We start from the raw sequence: 23,390 nt of genomic DNA on the forward strand, positions 1-23,390 counted from the left end.
CAAATAGTAATCACTTCTTTTTAATTTATAAACAGGAAATGACAGGACAGAACAGTCTATGCAAATATACTGGTTGAATAAATAGTTATACATATTATACAATACACAACCACTTACAGTATAGTTTTAGTTTAGGCTAATAACAACATTAAAAAAGACAAAAAAGCAATGGGCTTGTGATTTCCCCCCCCCTTTTTCCCCCTTTTTTTTTTTTGGTAAACTCATGGTGTTGAATGTTCCATCTTATTTTATGATGGTGACTGTGGATTGCTGCTCCAGAATGGCAGAAGGAGGCCGGTCTGTGTTTGTTTCTGCTGCAGACCTGCGGTAATGCTTACAGACTGTGTACAGCCCTTGTGTGAGGAAGAGCACAGAGATGATGCTGTAGTAACCTCCATATACAAGAAACTGTAAAAGAAGGGCCAAAATACAGGTTAATACAAACATTCATGGCTATTCTTTTACTCTCATGAAAATATTTTTAACCCTGTAAAGCTCTCTGTTTTCATATTTTATACATTCATTTCTGAGCCATTCCACCGAATGGGTGCCATTTATGTCCCCAGGACATTTTATGTATAAATATGCATGAAAATTAACTCTAAAATACATTTTATTATTAAGCAAAATGTTCTGAACATTAAATATATAATTTAAAAACTACTGAGAATACTACAAAAATAGCATTTGTTACATCCATAAGAAATCATTTCACTCAGTCCTGTTACCCTCACACATTCCCCCTCTAAAAACATTCCACAAGACACATTTTCAACAGGAAGTTGCATCATCTGGATCTTACGCAGGCCATGAGAAGACCAAAGGTAAGTCCTCTCATTTTAATTTCTGTATATTTGATGAAATTGTAACTATGAATGAGAGGGTCAATCTCAATGTACTGTCCTGTTACCTAAATAATTTTTTAGATGTTATTTGTTTATTTTAAAAATATTAACTTTAGGTAAGTCACTAGAAGTTGCTCAGTGTCCTCATGCTATTAGCATGTACGCCATCTGGCCATATGTCATGTATTTGATCATTTTTTTGCTTAAAAACTCAATCCTGTTACTTTCAGTCCTGTTACTCATATGAAAAATAACAGGAGTGAGTTAAGAGTAACAGTAACAGGAGTGAATTAAGAGTAACAGGAGTGAGTAGAGTCCTCTGTTTTGTTGAATGAATAGTGTGAATATTTTGTTGATATAATACTATTCACTTGTATCGTGAGTTTTACAGTTGAAATTACTTAAATTGTAGATTTTTAGGATTATTTTTACAGTGTGAATGCCATACTTGCAGGGACTTTTTTCCACTACAAAGTGACTTTTTGTCCTTTTCTTTCTTATCTTTTGTAGAGAACCCATTCTATGCAGTTGCCGGAAACACCCACCCATGTCATGCTGCAAGGGAAGGAGTGAAACACACCTGCAGACCTTTCTTTTTCCCTCTTTTTGTCTTTCCTTCCCTCTCTCTCCCTCTCTCTCTCTTATCCTCTCTCTCCTTTTTCTTTCCACCTCCTTCTTCTCCTCTCACAAACATGCACACACATATGGACACTCATTCCTGTTACAAAGTGTTCATTCCTGTTACAAAATGTATTTATTTTTCAAAAAAAAAAAAAAAGTTAAACCACTGTTTTTATCAGTTTTGTTTGATCCATCATTTACACAATTAATAAATAAATTAAATTATTTAAAAAATTATAAACTTGAGGCTTTTGTCTTCTTTTAAATGAAAATATCGTTTTGTGTTTTTTTATTAAAATACACCTTGCCTTAATATAAAGTGATTTTTTGTCACAAATATCAATTATTTGAACAAATAACCAGCTATTTCTTTCAAATAAACACTTTCTTTAGGTGAATACAAAGGAATTAACTGGCATGCTTTTTAACATGCATTTTAAACAGCACATGAGTTTTGGTAACAGGACTGAGAAAACATGCATCCATCTTCTGCTTTGAAACCTTGTAAAAATTAAATAAAGTTGCTTGAGATTGACCAATAAACATTTTTAAATAGTTAAATATGTGTAGTATTAGATTCAGTGTTGAAAAAAGATTAAAAAAAAAAAAAAAGTTTGATTTTGAAGAGTTACAACATGCAAATGTCACCTATTTGGTGGAATGGCCCATTTACAGCCTCTAAATGATCAACATGATCAAAACTTTGCTAAAAAAAACCTGTTGTACAGGCTTTTGAGGAACATTTATTTGTTCATCTCTCTGTCATCATTGTAATGCACTGCATTATATGTTTTACCCCAACAATAAAACTACAGAGTTTTGATAAAAAATCTAAGTATTTAGTGTGATAGTGTGACAAATGATATTTAAATGTGACATTTTTGATAATCTCCTTGAGTTTGCTAAGATGCATATTCTCAGTATATCATATTATAGCTATTATTGTCATAAAAGCCTAATGTATTAAATATGATACAAAACATGCTAACATTTTGATTTTCTTTTATATTTGGTCTACGGGTTCAATAAACTTCATTTTCAATAAATAAATAAAGAAATATTGGACTATTATTTCATATGTTAGGCCTTAAAGAGTTAAATTCCACTCAGTTCCATGTAGTGAGAGCTTACCTGTGTTGTAATGTCCAGTCCCAGAGCTGAATTGTCCACCACAACAGCAGTAAGTATAGTTTGAAGTGTAAGGGCAACAAAAGTGTTAATGCCAAAAGTTAGAGCATAACATTCCATAGAGAGGTTAACTGCGATCTGAAACCTTCCAGCAAAGGAAAAAAGAAGGGCAAACAAATTAGTTAAGGAGAAAAAACAAAACAAAAAACACTTAAGTTCAGCTGCTGAGTTAAATTTTTAAGTTCAGTCATCTTGGCTGTATAAGTTATTTCAACTTAAAACAAATTATATTAAACTGACTGTCACCGTCCTACTGGCGGGACGCTTGGTGCTCTTTGTTTTATTGCCTTTTTTCCCTATTACATATTTTATTAATCATCATAAATAAAATCTTAAAAAACTCAAAATTTCGAAATCGGACATTGTATTACCAAAGGTACTTTAAATTCTTTTGGCAGGCTCCTCCCCCTAGTGGGTGTTTCATGTTTCATATTACAAAATTAACTATTTTATAATGAAAATTTTTTCTAATCTTGATAAAACACGATTTCGGAAACGTCTAAGACTCAATGTTCCATATTTGGCGACTGTTTTGTGATAGAAGTGATATTGTGACAAAAATGTATTAATTTGTTACAGGAGAACATCAAAACCTGGTGGCAGTTTTTGGTATTATGCCTAAACAAAATTTCATTGGAACTTCAATTTATGTGATATCAACTTCAAATTTGGAACACAACTTGGTTTGACATACAGCTTTGGTTTTAAATCAGTTTTGTAGAAAAACTTATTTTATAAAATATTTCACTTCAGCAATAATCTGCCAAGTGTCTTCTTTAAAAAGAAACTGTATTTCTGTATTCCTGAGGTCTGTATTCCAAAGCATTCATGAATTACAAACATTTAAGTTTGGATAGTGCATTTTCATGTCTATGCTCAAAAAGGGAGGTGACAGTTAAGGGGTTAAAAATGAGTTAAATCTTGTATAACATAAAAAATGTTGAAAATGGCTTAACTTTTTTTGCTGAGTTAAAAGCAATGTAAAAAAAAAAACATTACTTATTGATCATATAATTTTTTACTGATTCTATGAACTTTTGCAGCACAACATCGGCCTGCTTAATGGGGCTGAATCTCAAAATGTAAAAAAAAAAAATTAAAATAAAAAATCAAATGTATTACAGTAATGAGGATATAATGTGAAAAATAAAACAGCCTCAAAACTAAAATATTCAAAATGGTTTAATCTGCCATAATTGCCATGATGCGTGTGTGTGTGTGTGTGTGTATATATATACAGTGCTCAGCGTAAATGAGTACACCTTTGAAAAGTAACATTTTAAACAATATCTCAACGAACACAAAAACAATTTCCAAAATGTTGACAAGACTAAGTTTTATACATCTGTTTAACTTATAACGTGAAAGTAAGGTTAATAATATAACTTGGAGAACAAAATTTTCAGTTTTACTCAAATTAGGGTGATGCAAAAATGAGTACACTGAAAGTCTCTGGAGCAAAGCTACATTTTAGACTACAAATGTCTAATTTAGGTGAGTCTAATTATTCATTACACAGGTCTCCAGCAGACAGTTGTCTATAAAAGGGTGTTAAAACCCCTTCCCATTTCATGCTGTCAGCAATGGCACCACATGGAAGAGAAATGTCACAAGACCTGAGAAAGAAAATCATTTCTTTACACCAGAAAGGTGAAGGCTACAAGAAGATCAGCAAAGCTTTACTTATCAGTCAGAATACTGTAGCAAAAGTGGTACAAAATTGAAAAAAGACGGAACTGCAACCATCTCACAGAGACGTCCAGGTCGTCCACGGAAATTAACACCTCGACAGGAGCGTCTTCTGATGAGAATGGTTGAAGAAAATCGGCATCCAAGTTCACTGCAGTTATCTAAAGAAGTAGAAAGCCAAACTGGGGAGACTATTTCCAGTGACACAATACGGTGTACACTGCAGAGGAATGGCATGCATGGGTGCCGTCCACGAAAGAAGCCTTTCCTAAAGCCCAGCCACAAAAAGCCCACCTAGAGTTTGCCAGGGCCCATGCTGACAAAGATGAAGACTACTGGGACTCTGAAGTGATGAGACCAAGATAAATGTTTTTGGAACTGATGGCTTCAAAACTGTATGGTGTCGCAAAGGTGAGGAATACAAAGAAAAACATGGAGGTGGCAGTGTCCTTATGTGGGGCTGCATGAGTGCTGCTGGTGTCGGGAGCTGCATTTCATTGATGGCATCATGAATTCACAGATGTCCTGCTCTATAATGAAAGAGAAGATGCTACCATCACTCTGTGCCCTTGGTCGTGCACTTTTCCAACATTACAATGATCCTAAACACACATCTAAGGCCACTGTTGGATTTCTGAAGAAGAACAGGGTGAAAGTGATTCAGTGGCTCCTGATCTGAACCCAATCGAACACCTATGGGGAATTCTGAAGAGACAAGTTGAGCATCACTCTCCATCCAGCATCCAGTCTCTAAAAGAGGTCATTCTTGAAGAATGGAAAAAGACAGATGTTGCAAGATGTCGCCAGCTTGTTCATTTCATGCCTAGAAGACTTGGTGCTGTCATTAAAAATCATGGAGGACATACAAAGTACTAGATGTAGTAGTTTTTGTTGTGGGGTGTACTCATTTTTGCATCACCCTAATTTGAGTAAAACTGAAAAATGTGTAATTGTGTTAAAAAATGTGTAATTAATCTTATTTCATGTTATAAGTTAAACAGAGGTTATATTAAACTTAGTCTTGTGAACATTTTGGAAACTGTTTTTGTGTTTATTGAGATATTGTTTAAAATGTTACTTTTCAAAGGAGGTGTTCTCATTTACGCTGAGCACTGTATATATATATATATTATACAAAATATATTAATTATATAATTAATATATTAATTCATACTTTATTCTTATGCTTTCTGTTCATTGTATAATGGATAACTTACATTGTGATCGTGATGAGGAACATGTATGATGCTTTGAAGATAGCGTAGCCTGCGTAACACAGCCAGATATTGTCAGTGAGGCCCATGAGAAAGACACACCCTGCACCTATGGCAGAGAAAACACCCAGAGAGAGCTCACCCCACACGCCCCACTGGACTCTGATATAACCCACAGAGAACGCTGCAGCTGCACCTGAAAGCAACAATCACAACATCACTCACAACAAGAGAATCTGTGAACAAAGAAGAGGCACAATGGAAGGCAACAAATAAATTGGAGAAATGCATTTAGGCTCATTTTTATTCTGTGTGGTACTCAGTACACATTTATGTTGCCTTTGTTGGAATGTTCTTGTCAAGACATCAAAACTGGGAGACATTCTTTTCTGCTGCAATTAAAGTGACTACTAACCAAACCCCTACTGCTGTAATTGCTCAAATTATCTTCCCCACACATACTGGGCTGCTGAATTCCTATGCAGTCTGCATAACAATTAAGCGTTAGAAGGCTTCTTCAGCTCGATGCATATGCTGATTTGATGTATAATTTGCGGATAAAGCAGGATTGGTTCCGTTTTTGCCCATGGTTTCCCAAATGGGGGTTTACACATACGTGGGAGCTGAAGGAAGTTCGTGAGTTGATAAAAAGCTAATATTTAATCAAATGAAAAAATAAATAAATAAATAAATGTAGCTGCAGAATTAATTGAAAAAAAGCCAAAATCGCAATCAAATCAAAGGGTGTTATTTAAAGGTAGGGTAGGTAGGTAACATATACAAAACATGTTTCAAAGCTAGCTTGCTATTGCTAGCCTCTCTGAAATTGCCTACCCTACCTTTAATTAAATAAGCTCATCTGTTGTTCTGAGTGTTTCAGAGTGAAGAGCAGCAATGTGTTACACGTGTGCACTTTCCAGTATTTTCAGAGTTGTGCTCTAGCTTCCTTGGTCGTGAATCAGTATATCATGTACACAAAGTCGGGCATTGGTAAGGACAGTGAGGACCCTGGCTCACTACACATTAGGACAACAATGATGACTCTATTTCCAGTGACATGACAATGTCCTCGTTGTACAACATCACTACTGGTTTTTATGAACAACAGCAGAACTGATATCTTTCCGACATAATTTTTAATGTTATTTAAAGTACATTATGATAAATATTTTGCTTGTTACATATACATGCAACATTTCAGCCATAAATAAATAATAAATGTTAGCTAGATTATGTTCATTACCAGTCTAGCGATAAATGTTTATACTTAAATATAATTAAATAATGGTTTGTATTAAAAAAAAATCTATGTGTAGTGAGTTGGCTAATGTACACTATATTGCCAAAAGTATTGGGACACCCCTCCAACTCATTGAATTCAGGCGTTACAGTCACTTCTATGGCCACAGGTATATAAAATTAAGCACCTAGGCATGCAGACTGCTTCTACAAACATTTGTGTGGGTCGCTCTCAGGAACTCAGTGAATTCAAGCGTGGTACTGTGATAGGTTGCCACCTGTGCAATAAGTCCATTCGTGAAATTTCCTCACTACTAAATATTCCACGGTCAACTGTTAGTGGTATCATAATAAAGTGGAAGCAATTGGGAACAACAGCAACTCAGCCATGAAGTGGTAGGCCACGTAAAATCACAGAGCGGGGTCAACACATGCTGAGGCGCACAGTGCGCAGAAGTTGCCAACTTTCAACAGAGTCAATAGCTACAGACCTCCAAACTTCGTGATTAGCTCAAGAACAGTGTGTAGGTTTCCATGGCCGAGCAGCTTCATCCAAGTGCAGTGCAAAGCATCGGATGCAGTGGTGTAAAGCACGCCACCACTGGACTCTAGAGCAGTGGAGACGTGTTCTCTGGAGTGACCAATCACGCTTCTCTGTCTGGCAATCTGACGGACGAGTCTGGGTTTGGTAGTTGCCAGTAGAACGGTACTTGCCTGACTGCACTGTGCCAAGTGTAAAGTTTGGTGGAGGGGATTATGGTGTGGGGTTGTTTTTCAGGGGTTGGGCTTGACCCTTTTTTCCACTGAAAGGAACTCTTAATGCTTCAGCATACCAAGACATTTTGGACAATTTCATGCTCCCAGCTTTGTGGGAACAGTTTGGGGATGGCCCCTTCCTGTTCCCACATGACTGCGCACCAGTGCGCAAAGCAAGGTCCATAAAGACATGCAAGAGTGAGTTTGGTGTGGAGGAACTTGACTGGCCTGCACAGAGTCCTGACCTCAACCAGACAGAACACCTTTGGGATGAATTAGAGCGGAGACTGTGAGCCAGGCCTTCTTGCCAACATCACTGCCTGACCTCACAAATGTGCTTCTAAAAGAATGGTCAAAATTCCCATAAACACACTCCTAAACCTTGTGAAAAGCCTTCCCAGAAGAGTTGAGGATGTTATAGCTGCAAAGGGTGGGCCAACTCCATATTAAACCCTACGGATTAAGAATGGGATGGCAATATAGTGTATGTTTCATGCTTCAAAATTTCCGTTAAGGTAACATAGTGAGCATCGATGCTTCCTGGTTTTCACGGTGCATTGGCCGATTCTCTGATAGTACTACTGAACTAGGGAGCTGATTATGATGCACCCTTTATTTACACATTCGCACAATTTCCAAATTTTTGTAATTAGAAGTTTACAGCATTTCATCGGTATTCTGCCAAAATAAAAATTTGAAGATTAAATGTTTTAAAAGCAGAGAATTTAAAACATAAATATTAGTATTGTAATTTGCCAGCGTATGAAGTAGAATAATTATTTGGTAGATAATTATCAAATATTCAGGACTGTAGTTTACAACAGTAATTATTGATATCATCATTTTTATAATTAGAGTTAAAACATTATTATTATAATAATAATAATAATAATCATCATCATCATCCATATAGGTGCAGCCCTATATAAATGAAATGTGTACTAAAAAAGGCAGTAAGATATTTTATCTATTTTACCTCTATTATGATGATTAACCAACATCAGAGAATCATGACAATGCAGATTTTTCATTAAATAATTAAAATATTAATCTTGGAGGGTACTTCTTGTAAATAATTTACACCTAAATGCATATTCTGATATCATTAAAGATAATGGCTTTATTACACTTTTGATAGTGTTCTGGTAAATAAAGTCTTGGAGTTCAGTGTCTAATCAGATACGCTTACTAAAATATTACACAAAATGCCTCACCTACAAGTGCGCAGATGGCCTCTACTCCACCATTATACACAGAGGACGTACTGGAGGGCTCAATGTGGTCCCACATCAGCTGGACGTAGTTGAAGACCTGTCCATATCCAGCTGTAGCCAGAGCCCACCAGAGGGACCACTGCAGCAGAGTTATGGAGGAGTAGGATTCTTTGAGACTCTTCCACATTTGTTTTCCGGAAGTTTTAATGTTTCCCCAAGCACAGCATCTTCCTGTATCCTCTTTTGCTAGATCCGTTTCTCCCCCGGATGCGCCTGCAACCTCGTTCAGTGTCTCCGTAGACACCTCCTCCTTCTTCTTAAAAAACATTCCATGTTGAGGCATTGGCAGGACCAAAGAAACACAGAAAGCCACTGCCATTAGACCCAGAGTAATAGTGTTTACATGGAAGTAGCTTGTGCCAGCTAATGATATTAACAACTGCCCTAATGTGGCTCCAAATGTATAGCCAGTCAGCATGGCACTGCGAACGTACCCCGTGGCTCTCTGGTAGCGTTCAGGAGGTATGATGCTGTAGATATATGAAAAATAGGCCACTTCGGTGGAGGTGACCATTGCAAAGTTGAACTGTAGGTAGGTCAGAGCAGTCAAGCCGGTAGCAAAGCAAAGAATTATATAATTTGTGACAAGAAAAAGGCCTTGAGCTACAATTAAAGGTTTGTATTTAAGCAAATCTGTCAGGAGGAAGACTGGGCAGAGCACGGCCAGATATGAGTACGTCCAGATGGGAAACAGGTAGTTCGTTACCTGGATGAAAGGAAAGAAGATTGTTTTTTGGTCATTTGAATATGAGACTGTAGGAAATGTTAAAGGCACAATATGTAAGATTTTTGGATTAAAATATCTAAAAACCACTAAAACAATGTTATATATTTTGTGGACTTGTGTACTTACATTATCCCAAATGTTTCCAAGAATTTTTAAATCCAGAGAAATAAGCAATTTTAACCAGGACAAGGACCATGTCCATGTATCGCTTATCAATGACATCATACCCGCGTTACCCTCGATTTCTGGTTTTATATTGTAGAAACCATGGAAACACCAAAGACGCTTTAATGTATTATGTGTTTATGTGTTAATATGATATACTGTATTATGGTGCGTTCACATCAGACGTGAATGAAGCGTTAAGCGCGAGTGATTTACATGTTAAGTCAATGCAAAGATGCGAATAGACATCCTGCGGTGCGATTCACGCGAATGAGGCGGCGCGAATTGAGCGTTTCGGCCGTTTGACGCACGTAACGCGTGATTTTCGCGAATTGCGCAAGTTGAAAAATCTGAACTTTGGCGAATATCAGCTACTTTCCTGCTGACGAGTTGATGTGTTTATTCAGAGGAAGTGTGCAGAATCGAGACTGGAGCTGTCTGGCAGAAGCCCCTCTCATGACGTGAATTTGCGTCTGTTGTGAAGTGAATTTCACGCGCGAATGGAGCAAGTAAACTCAAAATGTTCAAGCGCCCAACTACGCGCGAATAGCGCAATTTATTCACACAAGTCATGTCTGGTGTGAACGCCCCATTAGTCATCAAGCTACACCTTTGTTTTGAATAAGCGACCTCTAGTGGCGAAAATTACACAGTGTGCCTTTAAAGTAAATGATTTGAAATCAGTGCAGCTAATTAAAGAGGGAAATTGTTTAACAGACATTATTAAGATAGAAAGACAAAGCATGTGTAGCATGGGTGCGACAGTCATTAGTAATCAATGGAGAATGTTAATGCAGTTAGCCAATATTATAAACAGTTTAAATTTTGAGCTGCTGATGTTTTAAAATAGATGATTATTGTGATTATTACACCATATGTTACCTGAAAATGGTTTGGGTAGGAAAATCTGTTTTTAAGAGCTTTTATACATCAACCTTACAAAATACAATCAATAGACAGATTATCATTTCTATTGTAATGGGAGTGTTAAAAATCCATATTGTCCTGGCAGAAAATTACCAGTACCTTTTCTGTTAAGTTTAGGGACATTTCCTTCAACCCTAAAACACAACGCAATGCAATGCATAATTTGAAATGTGGGTGAAATGCCTGTGAAAAATCAATGTGAAAACTTCCTTCATATTAATAACGGTACATTGGGCCCTATTTTACGGACTGTTGTTGTTATAAGCCCTAAAACAATCTCTAAGCCAACATGCAATTGAAAAAAAGCAATCCTCACCACTTCCTCTGAGATGTTTTTGGGTCCCACTAAGTAAGGTGTAAGGAAAGGCTCTGCCGGTCTGCAGTTGGCAAAGAAACCATAAAGAGAGAGTAAAACAGTGGGGAAGACCCAGTCTGACCTCTTCATTTTCCTCCAGAAATTCATTCTTATCTGCCTGACTATGTTTTCACTACCACAAGATTATGTCTCTCCTTTTAGGTCCAGGAACTGCTGGTTTAGTATAACTATTGCTGTTTTTGTTGTGCACAGTAAAGTAAGCCATAGTCCAGTCCCTGAATTCCACGAAAGGATCTTATTTATGACGGAGACTTTGATCTGTGTGCACGTCCGCCCTAATTGTTGGTACATATGTGTATGTGTTGACAAATCAAAAGCTTTAATGACTTAACATTGTAATCATTTAACCATAAAATGAATGATTAATCATTGTTATCATTTAACCATAATATTCAGTTCAATTCAACACATTTATTTGTATAGTGCTTTTTCCAATAGAGGCCTAGCCTACGCTTTAAAAACACTGGGTTGCTTCAACGCATGTTTGGGTCAAATATTGACAAACCCAACCGTTTTAAAGCAGAAAATGCATGTTTCAAATAATTAATAATAAAATAAACAGCAGGTAGCTATATGACCAGGGTTTAGTAGCTTGGGAAGATTCAGGAAAATTCACAGATAGGCGTTTGAGTAATCTGCAGTGTGTCAATGATTATGTGGGCTAATATTTTCAGTATCATAAAGGAGTTGGATTTTTTCCACAACCCGATATCATGAGAAAACACAACTATTTTACGTGGTGGCGACATCTTATGAATCCGTACGATTTTTAGAAAATACGTAGGAAAATAATCATAAGACCGTGCGCATGCGCAGTAGGGAGCACATGTGTCTAGTCACCTTAGTAACTGTTTGTTGACAGTATTTAGCGGCGCGATGAGACTGAAACGGCTACACATACGATACTACCCACCAGGTAATATACATGTTGAAAGTTTTATATTGCATAATATTCACGTCATACATTTTTACAGAGTACCTGCTTCAATTTGACGCTGGAAACGGTTTGATTGAAATCACGTTTGATACGCATTTAAAAAAGTAAAGCTTGTTTTGTTGCTGTGCAGGAATATTCCTGGACTATGAGAAAGGTGGGGAGCTTAGGACGAAATCCATCGATCTGTTAAACTTGACTCCAGAGTAAGTATGAAATCAAACTAAACACAATTTTTAACATTAGTTAGGCCTAACTAATACACAAGGTAACATTCTAAAGCTTTTATTATGCTAATTTAAACATTTACTACATTATTAAAATCAAAAACAATAAAAATTGTTGGCTTATCTATTAATATTATTTAATTGACCTGAGCTAATATGAAGTAACAATGAACAGTTGTATTTTTTTATTGTTTACTAATGTTAACAAAGATGAATAAATACTGTAACAAACTTACATTAAAGGGTTAACGTTAGTTCACCCAAAAATGAAAATAATGTCATTTATTACTCACCCTCATGTCGTTCCACACCCGTAAGACCTTAGTTAATCTTCAGAACACAAATTCTCTCTCAAGATCCAGGTATTAAAAACATATTTGAAACAGTTCATGTGAGTTCAGTGGTTCTATCTTAATATTATAAAGCAACAAGAAGCAGTTTAGCCGTTTGATAGGAGATCCAAATCACTAAATTCAAAACAAAAGATTCATAAAGCTCAGAAGCTTCATGAAGCAGTGTTCATGAAGATATTGTTGAAAATTCGTTATTTAGTTTTTTTTGGCGTACAAAAAGTATTCTTGTTGCTTTATAATATTAAGATAGAACCACTGAACTCACATGAACTGATTAGTGTTTTTAGTACCTTTATTGACCTTGAGAGTTTCAATGGCTTTGCTCTCAATAGAGGCCTCACTGAGCCATCGGATTTCATCAACAATATCTTTTTTGTGTTCTGAAGATGAACAAAGGTCTTACAGGTGTAGAACGACATGAGGGTGAGTAATAAATGACATTATTTTTATTTTTGGGTGAACTAACCCTTTAACTAGTGAGACCTTATTGTAAAGTGTAACTGTCAATCTGATAAACAAGTGTCTGTTTTCCTCCTGTAGGACTGATGTGAATGAGTTGCTGTCAGACATTAGAGCAGCTGAGCCTCTCATCACCTCATCCTGTGTTGAGCAGGTCAAAGTCTTGATCGGAAAACTACAGGAGAAAGTCGGCCAAAAGGATGAACGAAAGTTCTACCTTTTCAGGGTACTAATAAATACTGACCAGCCACGCACAAACATATATGGGTCATGCATATTTTATCTACTTTAGATATTATGATTCCAGGCCCGGCTCCAGCTTTGAGATGCAATGTGGGCAAGTGATATTCCTGGTGGGCCGGAGGTATTCAGTTAAAGGATTAGTTTACCCAAAAATGAAATTTCTGTCATTAATTACTCACCCTTATGTCGTTCCAAACCCGTAAGACCTTTGTTCATCTTCAGAACACAAATTAAGATATTTTTAATGAAATCCAAGAGGTTTTTTTATCCTCAATAGAAAGCAATGAAATTACTACATTCAAGGTCCAGAAAAGTAGCCAACTTCATGTTATCAAGCGACAAGAATACTTTTTGTGAGCAAAAACAAAACAAAAATAACATTTTTCAACAAATTCAACTATTCCCTGTCATTCCCCTATGCTATTTTCATTGCAAGAAAATTGCATAGGAGAATGCTGGGGAGAGATGAATTTGTTGAATAAAGTCATTATTTTTGTTTTGTTTTTGCGCACAAAAAGTATTCTTGTCGCTTCATAACATTAAGGTTGAACCACTGTAGTCATGTTGACTGTTTTAACAATGTTTTTACTACTTTTCTGGACCTTGAATGTGGTAATTTCATTGCTTTCTATTGAGGACAAAAAAACCTCTTGGATTTCATTAAAAATATCTTGTGTCCCAAAGATGAACAAAGGTCTTACGGGTGTGGAATGACATGAGGGTGAGTAATTAATGATAGAAATTTCATTTTTTGGTTGAACTAACCCTTTAACTAGATGCATAACAGATTTTGTAACAATTTTGTCATTTTTGATGTTATAACAAATGGGACAGGTTTAGAAAGGGACTATTAGTACCATCGCTATGACTATTTTTAGAAGCACAAATTTGGTGATTAATTTTTCTTTAATGCTTCAAAATTAATATCACGTCAACTATTACCATTATAAATTCAAATGATGTTTCAGATGGAAAATGATGTTTTTTCATATCAGTTGGGGATTAAAAGAGTTCAAAGAACATAAATGAAAACATTTTTTTTTCAGAATGTAATTAAAAAAGGAACAAACTCAGTATTATAATTTTAGATCATTTTTTATTAAATTTCATTCCAATAATTGAACCGGTTATTTAGCGTTATCCAGCTTGTTATCCGATATCATGAAAAAATTATCAGAATGAAATTAACAGGTTGTTAACAGTTTTCCAGTTTTCCTAAACTGAATATCACTCTAGTTTTATAATAGGTTGATATTTGGTGTTGGGCCTTTGGTGATTTGTCCCATACCACCATGCTTATATATACTAGTAAATAGCCAAATGAAATGCATTTGAATGATTTTCTGAAGACATCTGCTCTGATCAAGACATCTTATATCGATATTACCCACAAGGTGGCAGCAGAGGGAAAACTGCTGTTTTTGTACATCAAAGGCATAGTAATTATGTATGGAAATTACACAGTCAAGCTTATATATCTGAAATGAATTAATGTGGTTAAGTGCTTTCCCCCCCGAGCATTCGTCTTCTCTGTTTTCGTGTACAGGCACTTCAGGCTCACATCTTGCCCCTGACGAATGTAGCCTTCAATAAATCAGGATCGAGGTGAGTTTATCAGCTGAGCTCACATGCCTGCTCCCCCTCCCTCGAATTCTGCCTCCCTCCTTTACTTTCCGTCTGTTTGCAGTTTTATAACCGGAAGCTATGACAGGACTTGTAAAATATGGGACACCGCATCCGGAGAGGAGCTGCACACTTTGGAGGGTCACAGGAACGTTGTGTACGCCATCGCCTTCAACAACCCTTATGGGTAACAGCACCGCTCCTGCACATTTGATCACTTATCATTCAGAATGGCTTACTCTTAATCTCTTTTTTTCCCCCGTGGAGTAGAGAAAAGCCCCTCTCTGTCTCTCTCTGCAGGGTTAGGGCACTGCAGGGTAACTGGTGTTGTTTTTACAATGGGACCATTTGTCACTTTGAGTAATAACAGGAGCCTGTGTCCTTTTTTCTCTCTCCCTCTCTGCCCCCTTTCTCATTCACTGTCTCTTGTTTTCTCTCTCAGAGACAAGGTTGCCACAGGCTCCTTTGACAAGACCTGCAAATTGTGGAGTGCTGAAACGGGAAAGTGTTTCTACACGTTTAGAGGGCACACAGCAGAAATCGTACGTCTGCATTCTCACTTCCCACTGCTTAAAACACTGTTTTCTCCCTGCATTCACACTAGTCTCAGCAGTTTGAAGAACAGTTCAGCCAAAAATGATGATTCTGTCATCATTTACTCACCCTCATTTGTTCCAAACCTGTATGACTTTCTTTCTTCCAGAGATATTTCGCAGAACGTTCTGGCATGAGATACACGTGATGTCATTGAGATCAAACCTGGCACGACTTGATTTATTTCAGTGTTTGTGAAATGAGATTTAAACCATTTAATTGTCAGTCTGTTCCTCCAACAAAGGCTTTGGAAGAATGGTGAATGTGATTTTACCAAGTACTTCTTTGTTGATCCTGGAACAACATCCAATCAACCAATCAGATTTGAGGGACAAGTTTTCAGTTTATGTCAAGTTTAGGCTTAAAACCAGGGTTAGGTGCTTCAACATCAGTGTTATTCACCTATCATTTCTCTCTGATTTTAGGGATAAGTTATGGGTAGGGTTAGGTTTAGGGGTAGAGATGTTGTTTCAGGATCAACAAAATATGTTGATCCAGGAAGTTACTTGGCAAAATCTAGGGTGTTACTCGGCAAAATCATGGTGACCTTGGAAGAATATAGGAATATTGCGTATGAGTCATATTGGCTATTTTTATGATGCTTTTGTTTGTTTGTTTTTTGCTGAATGTTGGTAACCAAGCAGGTTCCCATTGACTTCCATTGTATTTTTTGTCCATACAGTGGAAGCCAAAGGGAACACAAACTCTTTGGTGACCAACATGCTTCAAAAAATTCCACAGAAGAAAGTCATAGAGGTTTGGAATGACATGAGTAAATGTCTGATCACAGAATATTCATTTTTGTGTCTGGGATTGACTTTTTACAAGAAAAGCTGTCCTTTAGAAGCAATAATGCATGCTTGAACTGACATTTTTTTTTAAGAACAGACAAAATAAAAGTCATTAATGCATGTGTCTGATTCGCTGTTTGTTTGGATGTTCATTGATTTTTGGCTGGTATTTATAATTTCTTTAAAGTATTTTTTTGGACAGGACATCTAACAACAACTTTAGGGGGCCTGAAATGGGTTCCAAAAGACAACAGTGTAAATGGAAAGTTATGAGACTATAGTGGACCAAAATGAGATCCAATCCATTTTCAAGGTCTAGGATGGTGTGAATGCAAAGAGCATATATATATATATATATACACACAGTACAGTCCAAAAGTTTGGAACCATTAAGATTTTTAATGTTTTTAAAAGAAGTTTCGTCTGCTCACCAAGGCTACATTTATTTAAATAAAAATACAGTAAAAAACAGTAATATTGTGAAATATTATTACAATTTAAAATAACTGTTTTCTATTTGAATATATTTCACAAAGTAATTTATTCCTGTGATGCAAAGCTGAATTTTCAGCATCATTACTCCAGTCTTCAGTGTCACACGATCCTTCAGAAATCATTCTAATATGCTGATCTGCTGCTCAAGAAACATTTAATGTGTACAATTGTACAAAATATTTGTGTACAATATTTTTTTTTTCAGGATTATTTGATGAATAGAAAGTTCAAAAGAACAGTGTTTATCTGAAATCTAATCTTTTGTAACATTATAAATGTCTTTACTGCCACTTTTGATTGATTTAATGCATCCTTGCTGAATAAAAGTATTCATTTCTTTAATTTCTTTTCAAAAAAATAAAAATAAAAATTCTTACTGACCCCAAACGTTTGAACGGTAGTGTATAATGCTACAGAAGCTTTGTATTTCAGATAAATGCTGTTCTTTTGAACTTTCTATTCATCAAGGAATCCTGAAAAAAAAAGTACACAACTGTTTTCAACATTGAAAATAATCATAAATGTTTATTGAGCAGCAGATCAGCATATTAGAATGATTTCTGAAGGATCATGTGACACTGAAGACTGGAGTAACGATGCTGAAAATTCAGCTTTGCATCACAGGAATAAATTACTTTGTCAAATATATTTAAATAGTACACAGTTATTTTAAATTGTAATAATATTTCACAATATTACTGTTTTTTACTGTATTTTTATTTAAATAGATGTAGCCTTGGTGAGCAGATGAAACTTCTTTTAAAAACATTAAAAATCTTAGTGGTTCCAAACTTTTGGACTGTACTGTATATATATATATATAATATATATATATATAAAATTTTAACTGAACAAATTGAAATGTCTGGTGAAATTAGGCAAGGCCATTCAACCCATTAGACAACATATCTGACCACCTAGGGTGGGCACCAGTTTAAAGGGGTGGTTGATTATGATTTCACTTTTTCTCAAAGTTCAATGCAAAGGGAGATTTATTTTTTTTTACAGAAATTGCTTTTTAAGGACTGCAACAAACAGCTAGTAGGGACTACAAGAAGTTTCTTCCCAGGTCGGTGACAACCCCCTTTGTTGGGGTCGCTTTGTTGTTGTTGAGCAACCAAAGTGCGAGCTGTTAAAGCTCCGCCCTCTTCTGGAAGAGCAGCTCATTTGCATTTAAAGGGACACACACAAAAACGGCGTGTTTTGCTCACACCCAAATAGGGGCAAATTTGACAAGCTATAATAAATGATCTGTGAGGTATTTTGAGCTGAAACTTCACACACACACTCTGGGGACACCAGAGACTTATGTTACATCTTGTAAAAGGGGCATGAAAGGTCCCCTTTAAGTATGTTGAAAAAACTGTGTCACCTGGGATGCCAAACATGGCAGAACCCTGTTTATGTATATTGTGCTTTGGAACTTATTAAACACCATTTGTTCGATGAAATGTCTCTAAATTTCTGTGTGTGTCTACTATTAGGTGTGCCTGGCCTTTAACCCTCAGAGTACCCTCGTTGCTACAGGCAGCATGGACACCACGGCTAAATTATGGGATGTTGAGAGCGGGGAAGAAGTGTCCACATTGGCAGTACGTTTAATCCTCTGGTTTTTCTGTATTATTGTTCATCTTACAAGTTGCCGCCTATCCTCCTTCATCATTTCCCCCTCATCTGCTCTTCTCCTAAGGGATTTTTAATTATATCTCTGTTAATTCGCAGTGATCTGCAGCGATCAGTGAAAACTCACCCATGCGTATGTATATTAATGAATTTGTCGTCAAATCTTTCATTATGGGCATTTATGTGATAATTCAAGCATTCCACATTGTTTAGCTGAACGTGCACACGGAATGCAAACAGATGCGTCAGGTGACGCGGTCTGAACCAAATCTGTGTTGAAACGTGTGTACGGAGGGAGAGGGATGAGACGCAGCATTTGGAGGTCTTTTCCTCTCCGCAGCACATGGCAGAGCAGTGTGACTTAGCGCTGTGTGTGTGTGTGCTGCGTAATTACCCCTCTTAACTCTCCAATTATTTCTCTATGAATCTAAATTATGCATAGCTCCGTGAGTTCTTACCGATGAATTGGGGAAATTAATATGATATTTCTTTGCTGAAGTGACAAAGGCTGCCTTTCCATTCCTCTCTCCACTCACAGCATTTCTCTATTCAACACTTTCCCAGGGTCACTTCGCTGAGATCATCTCTCTCTCCTTCAACACAACGGGCGATCGGTTGGTCACGGGGTCGTTTGACCACACTGCCATCCTGTGGGACGTTCCGTCTGGCAGGTCAGTGTGTACGCCACAGTTAATGTTTAATGCTTTAACTTCCTTTCAGACAGCCTAATGGCATTTTTTATTTTGTCCGCCTCTCCCAGGAAAGTTCATGTTCTCACAGGTCACCGTGGAGAGATCAGCTGTGTTCAGTTCAACTGGGACTGTTCCCTCATCGTCACGGCCTCTCTGGATAAAACTTGCAAGGTTTCTGTTTCTCTTGTACTCTCTGTACTCTGTAATTCTCATTCTGTCTCATAAAAGAGCCTCCTTAAATTATGCAGGTCCATTTTTCCCTCATCAACATTTGACGGTTGCATCAAAAGCAGCTTGATAGCAAGATGATAATCAAATGAATTTGGTTGTTATTAGCTGATATTTTTATAAAACACAACAATTCTGGAACAAGACATTTTCGCAAATGGCCTTTTTGAGTTTTGAGTTCTAAAACTATGTTTACATGGTACATGACCACAAGTTTTATTTCAAAAGATAAAGGAAAATTCGATTTTTCATGATGTGACCCCTTTAATGTTCTTTTTCTTACATGTTGCATTCACTTTCATCTGTCTGAGTAACTTTCCCCTCTGATTGTCTATTCCTAGAGGTGTGAGAGCTCTTAATTATTTAGCACAGTCGGATGTTTCTGAAAAACAAAGTCATGCTCAGTTATACACTGTTTTACAGGTTTTTAAAAGTATCCGTTTATTTGGTCTGTAGTTAAAGGGGCCCCTTTTCAAAGTCTTGATTTTGTTTTTGGGCTCTACTAGAATAGGTTTTCATGCTTGAATGATCAAAAAACACATTCTTTTTCACATATTTTAGCTTACTGCAGCACCTCTCTTCCCAGTCTGTCAGTAACACTCTGTTTCTGTCTCTATGGCGAAATGTGTTCTGATTGGTCGGCTGGATTAGTGTGTTGTGATTGGTCAACCGCTTTGAGCGTTTGGGAAATGTTCCGCCCCTTACCATAACTGCGAGTTTCAACACACTACTAGCACAACTCAACCAGGCCCCGCCCCTCTATTTGCATATGCCTTGGGCAGGAATTATTTAAACGAGGAATATTGTGACGTGTTCGTTCTTTAAAGAAAACTCAAGACTACAACTGAGGTGTTTCAGGGAATTCAGAAACATTGCACACTGATATAGAGAATAACTCCCACTGGAGTGGACATTTCCCTGCTTAAACAGCAACATTACACAATAAAAAAAATGTTGAAACTGTAACAAAGTATAATAGGACCCCTTATAAGAATGGGAAAATTCCATTGACAGGAACTATGGATGGGACACACTGCACCCTTCATAGTACTCACACTTAATGAGTGAGCAGGGCGAAGCGATGCCCGCTTTCTAATGGAATTCACCCAAACCAATATACAGTGTGTTTGTGAGGCTATTTTGGTCATCATGTGGTTTGTGTGTGTTATATAACAGGTTCTGTGTGTGTTTGTGTGTGCAGGTGTGGGACACAGACAACGGTCAGTGTTTGGCTACTCTCTTGGGTCATAATGATGAGGTGTTGGATGTGTGTTTTAACTACACCGGTCAATTGATCGCTACAGCCTCTGCTGATGGTGAGACACCTCCATCTCCACACTTCACAACCTGACTCAGTCTCACAAAACCTGTCTAGAATATGTGAAATCTATATCTATCTATATGTGTGTGTATGAAAGAAATAAAGAAATGAAAAATTACAGTAATGAGAACTGCTTTTTTTCTGGGAATGTGTGTACAAAACATCTTAATGGGCCCTTAACAGGTCTCTATACAAAATATATGGGCATTATGGGGTAAGATGTGTCAGTGAGTAAACTGTGGCACCCTATATATATATGTACACAAAAGCTGTGTCTGGCTCAACTTGTAAATAATATTACAAAAATATTTTCACTATACCCAAATGAAAAATGAAAAATCAAACCTTTTTTTCTGGGGGTTTATGAAAAAAGTTAATATGTGCTGTAAAAAGACTTTTTCATTTCTGTTCTTAGGTTAATTTAAAATGTAAATCATTCATGTATTACCATATGATTCCACTTAGCACATACATGACACGGTTTTCTCATTTCAGGTGACAGCAGACGTACTGAAATATAATTAGGAATATTCATTTTACACTTAACCTCTTAACCTAGAGGATAACTTGAAGTTAAAATGGAAGTAGCGACAGATCCTTTCTTCCTTATTGGGATTATTGAAAAAGATCGCTTTTGTGACCTGGGCAGGTTTTCATGACATTCGCTCAAAACTGCTGTGGTGTTTGTGTGCAGGTACATCAAGAGTGTTCAGCGCAGAAACGTTCCAGTGTTTATGTCAATTAGAGGGCCATAAAGGAGAGATATCAAAGGTAAGAAATCACATGATCTCCATCCTCACCCTGTCACTCGAGCTTCGGACTCAATAATCCTCTCTGCTTCTCTCATATCTCTTCGCTCAGTCTCTTTCTTCATCTGCTAAGGCACTCATTTCCTTCCATTTCTGTCATTTCCTGTCTAGGTCCCTTCCTGTTTATATCCACCTGTTCTGCCCTTTTGCTTTCATCCCAGTATCCTGCCTGTCGTTCGTCACCTTCACAACAATCAGCATATTCATACGGCCGCTTTCTTTCTTATTGCTCTCTTCATCTGCCTGCTCTTCTTTTCTTAGGCCTATCCCTAAACGATCTTGCCATAATATCCTTGCTCCATTCTTTTCCATCCCCCTCCCGACCGTCGTCGTCGTCATCATCATCACCACCAGAATGTTTCCATTTCCTGTGTAAAGGTGATAACTCAAGTACGCACACTCAGTTCTTCAGCGCTATAATAAAAGGCCTGTCATATCAACACGGGTCAAATTGAGTTCAGCTGTCTTTCTCTCCGACTGACACGTTCTTCCTCCTGTTTTTCTTCTGCACGTTGAAATAGGATGTTCTCACATGCAAAACAAAAAGTAATTGTTTCACGATGGAATGTGATTAAGAGCCGTCCTGAAGCATTATCATAACAAAAGGCAGAAATATAATTTGCTTCTTATTTTCTCCCTCGCTCTAGGTGTGTTTTAATCCGCAGGGGAGCCGCGTTTTGACGGCGAGCGTGGATAAGACGGCTCGCGTGTGGTGCGTGAACACGGGAGTGTGTTTGCAGGTGCTGGAGGGACATTCTGATGAGATCTTCTCCTGCGCTTTCAACTATGAGGGAGACACCGTCATTACAGGCAATTACACGCACCTGTGCGACTCTCACATACACAAAAGTAATCATACGTCAGTAATTTCAAGCCTTGTTGTCAATCTTTCTGCAGGCAGTAAAGACAACACCTGCAGGATCTGGCACTGAGAGAGCGGCTGAACTCTGATGTTACAGTATTACTGCACCTCTCTGGATTAAGATATCGTGTGTCATCTTGTCACACTGCTGTAGTATTTCTATTCACAGAGAACATGTGGGATGTGTAGAGGATATTTTTGCTGTGACATTTTCCCCCTCTTAAAAAATATTTTCTGGGTTAAATACAAGTTAAACTTATTTGGTGTGTGTGTGTGTGTGTGTGTGCGTGTGTGTGTGTATATATATATATTAAATCACATCACAAATTATGCTATAAAAGATAAAAGCTGTGTCAGTGGCTCAACTTGCAGGAATACTATTACAAATACTGTTCATATTATAAATAATATTACAAAAATATTGTTTCATTATATTCAAATGTTCTGAAAAATTAAACCGTGTTTTGTCTATGAAAAAGTTAATGTGCTGTAAAAATACTTTTTTTTTCATTTTTGTTGTTAGGTTAATTTAAAATGTAAATCATTCATGTATTACCATATAATTCCACTTACCACTTTACCACATTTTCCCCCACTTGAATATTCTGGGTTAAATACAAGTTAAACTTATTTGTGGTGTGTGTGTATATATATATATATATATACACATACATACATATATAGTGGCCACAAACTGGCCACATGTAACATGGCCATGTTGTAATAATGCGTTCTCATTAAAACAAAACGAAGGAACAAATTAGTACAACATGGTTACAATTTACTAAATGGAGGGAACAAATTCTTAATTTATGGGAGTGAATTCTTATTCGTGGCCATGATATCTACACTGTAAAAAATTATTGTTGGTTTAACTTAACCCTTGCGCGTCAATTAAAAAAAATGTCAGTAGTGGACAAAAATGTCCATCTCAAAAAACTCTTGGGAGCACAGACTTAAGTTTGGTCTCATTTTAAAGAAGACCCTTGGTAGATTATTGTCGAAGTAAAAAAAGTTTAAAAAGTTTAAAGAGGTTCAAGTTCATGAAAATGATTTATAAACATTATTTTATATAAAATATATATTTTATGAAATATGCTGAACTCTAAAACTGC

At 36.8% G+C, this 23,390-nt stretch overlaps 2 protein-coding genes across 3 annotated transcripts; one reads left to right on the forward strand and one right to left on the reverse strand.

Moving 5' to 3' along the window:
* Positions 1-243: 243 nt before the first annotated feature.
* Positions 244-11,663, reverse strand: slc19a3b (solute carrier family 19 member 3b). The gene is made up of 5 exons (XM_048168199.1): positions 10,962-11,663; positions 8,767-9,532; positions 5,561-5,753; positions 2,598-2,739; positions 244-408 (listed from the first exon to the last, which is right to left on the reverse strand). Exons 1-5 carry the CDS (start codon positions 11,106-11,108, stop codon positions 244-246), a joined length of 1,413 nt encoding a protein of 470 aa, XP_048024156.1. The 5' UTR covers positions 11,109-11,663.
* Positions 11,664-11,800: 137 nt separating this feature from the next.
* Positions 11,801-22,758, forward strand: daw1 (dynein assembly factor with WDR repeat domains 1). Of its 2 annotated transcripts, XM_048168233.1 has the most exons (13): positions 11,803-11,937; positions 12,089-12,161; positions 13,076-13,220; positions 14,784-14,842; positions 14,925-15,047; positions 15,303-15,402; positions 18,225-18,332; positions 18,928-19,034; positions 19,124-19,226; positions 20,485-20,599; positions 21,299-21,375; positions 22,061-22,223; positions 22,311-22,758. In XM_048168233.1, exons 1-13 carry the CDS (start codon positions 11,898-11,900, stop codon positions 22,343-22,345), a joined length of 1,248 nt encoding a protein of 415 aa, XP_048024190.1. In that variant the 5' UTR covers positions 11,803-11,897; the 3' UTR covers positions 22,346-22,758. The 2 variants fall into 2 exon arrangements, with proteins under 2 accessions (XP_048024191.1, XP_048024190.1); XM_048168234.1 differs by lacking the exons at positions 22,061-22,223; positions 22,311-22,758 and adding an exon at positions 21,675-21,805 and having other exon boundaries at positions 11,801-11,937.
* Positions 22,759-23,390: the final 632 nt, after the last annotated feature.

The sequence above is a fragment of the Megalobrama amblycephala genome, linkage group LG19 (genome assembly GCF_018812025.1).
Source record: "Megalobrama amblycephala isolate DHTTF-2021 linkage group LG19, ASM1881202v1, whole genome shotgun sequence".
In the NCBI taxonomy this organism is placed as follows: Eukaryota; Metazoa; Chordata; class Actinopteri; order Cypriniformes; family Xenocyprididae; genus Megalobrama; species Megalobrama amblycephala.

What these genes read in the sequence shown, in the direction of transcription:
- slc19a3b (XM_048168199.1), bottom strand. Translation starts at nt 11,108, where the DNA reads ATGAATTTCTGGAGGAAAATGAAGAGGTCAGACTGGGTCTTCCCCACT. An exon ending in TTCCTCATCACGATCACAAT is followed by an intron (nt 2,740 to 5,560) that starts GTAAGTTATCCA and finishes CTTTGCTGGAAG; the next exon opens with GTTTCAGATCGCAGTTAACC. An exon ending in GACTGGACATTACAACACAG is followed by an intron (nt 409 to 2,597) that starts GTAAGCTCTCAC and finishes CTTCTTTTACAG; the next exon opens with TTTCTTGTATATGGAGGTTA.
- daw1 (XM_048168233.1), top strand. Translation starts at nt 11,898, where the DNA reads ATGAGACTGAAACGGCTACACATACGATACTACCCACCAG. An exon ending in CTGTTAAACTTGACTCCAGA is followed by an intron (nt 12,162 to 13,075) that starts GTAAGTATGAAA and finishes TTCCTCCTGTAG; the next exon opens with GACTGATGTGAATGAGTTGC. An exon ending in CTCTGGATAAAACTTGCAAG is followed by an intron (nt 19,227 to 20,484) that starts GTTTCTGTTTCT and finishes TTGTGTGTGCAG; the next exon opens with GTGTGGGACACAGACAACGG.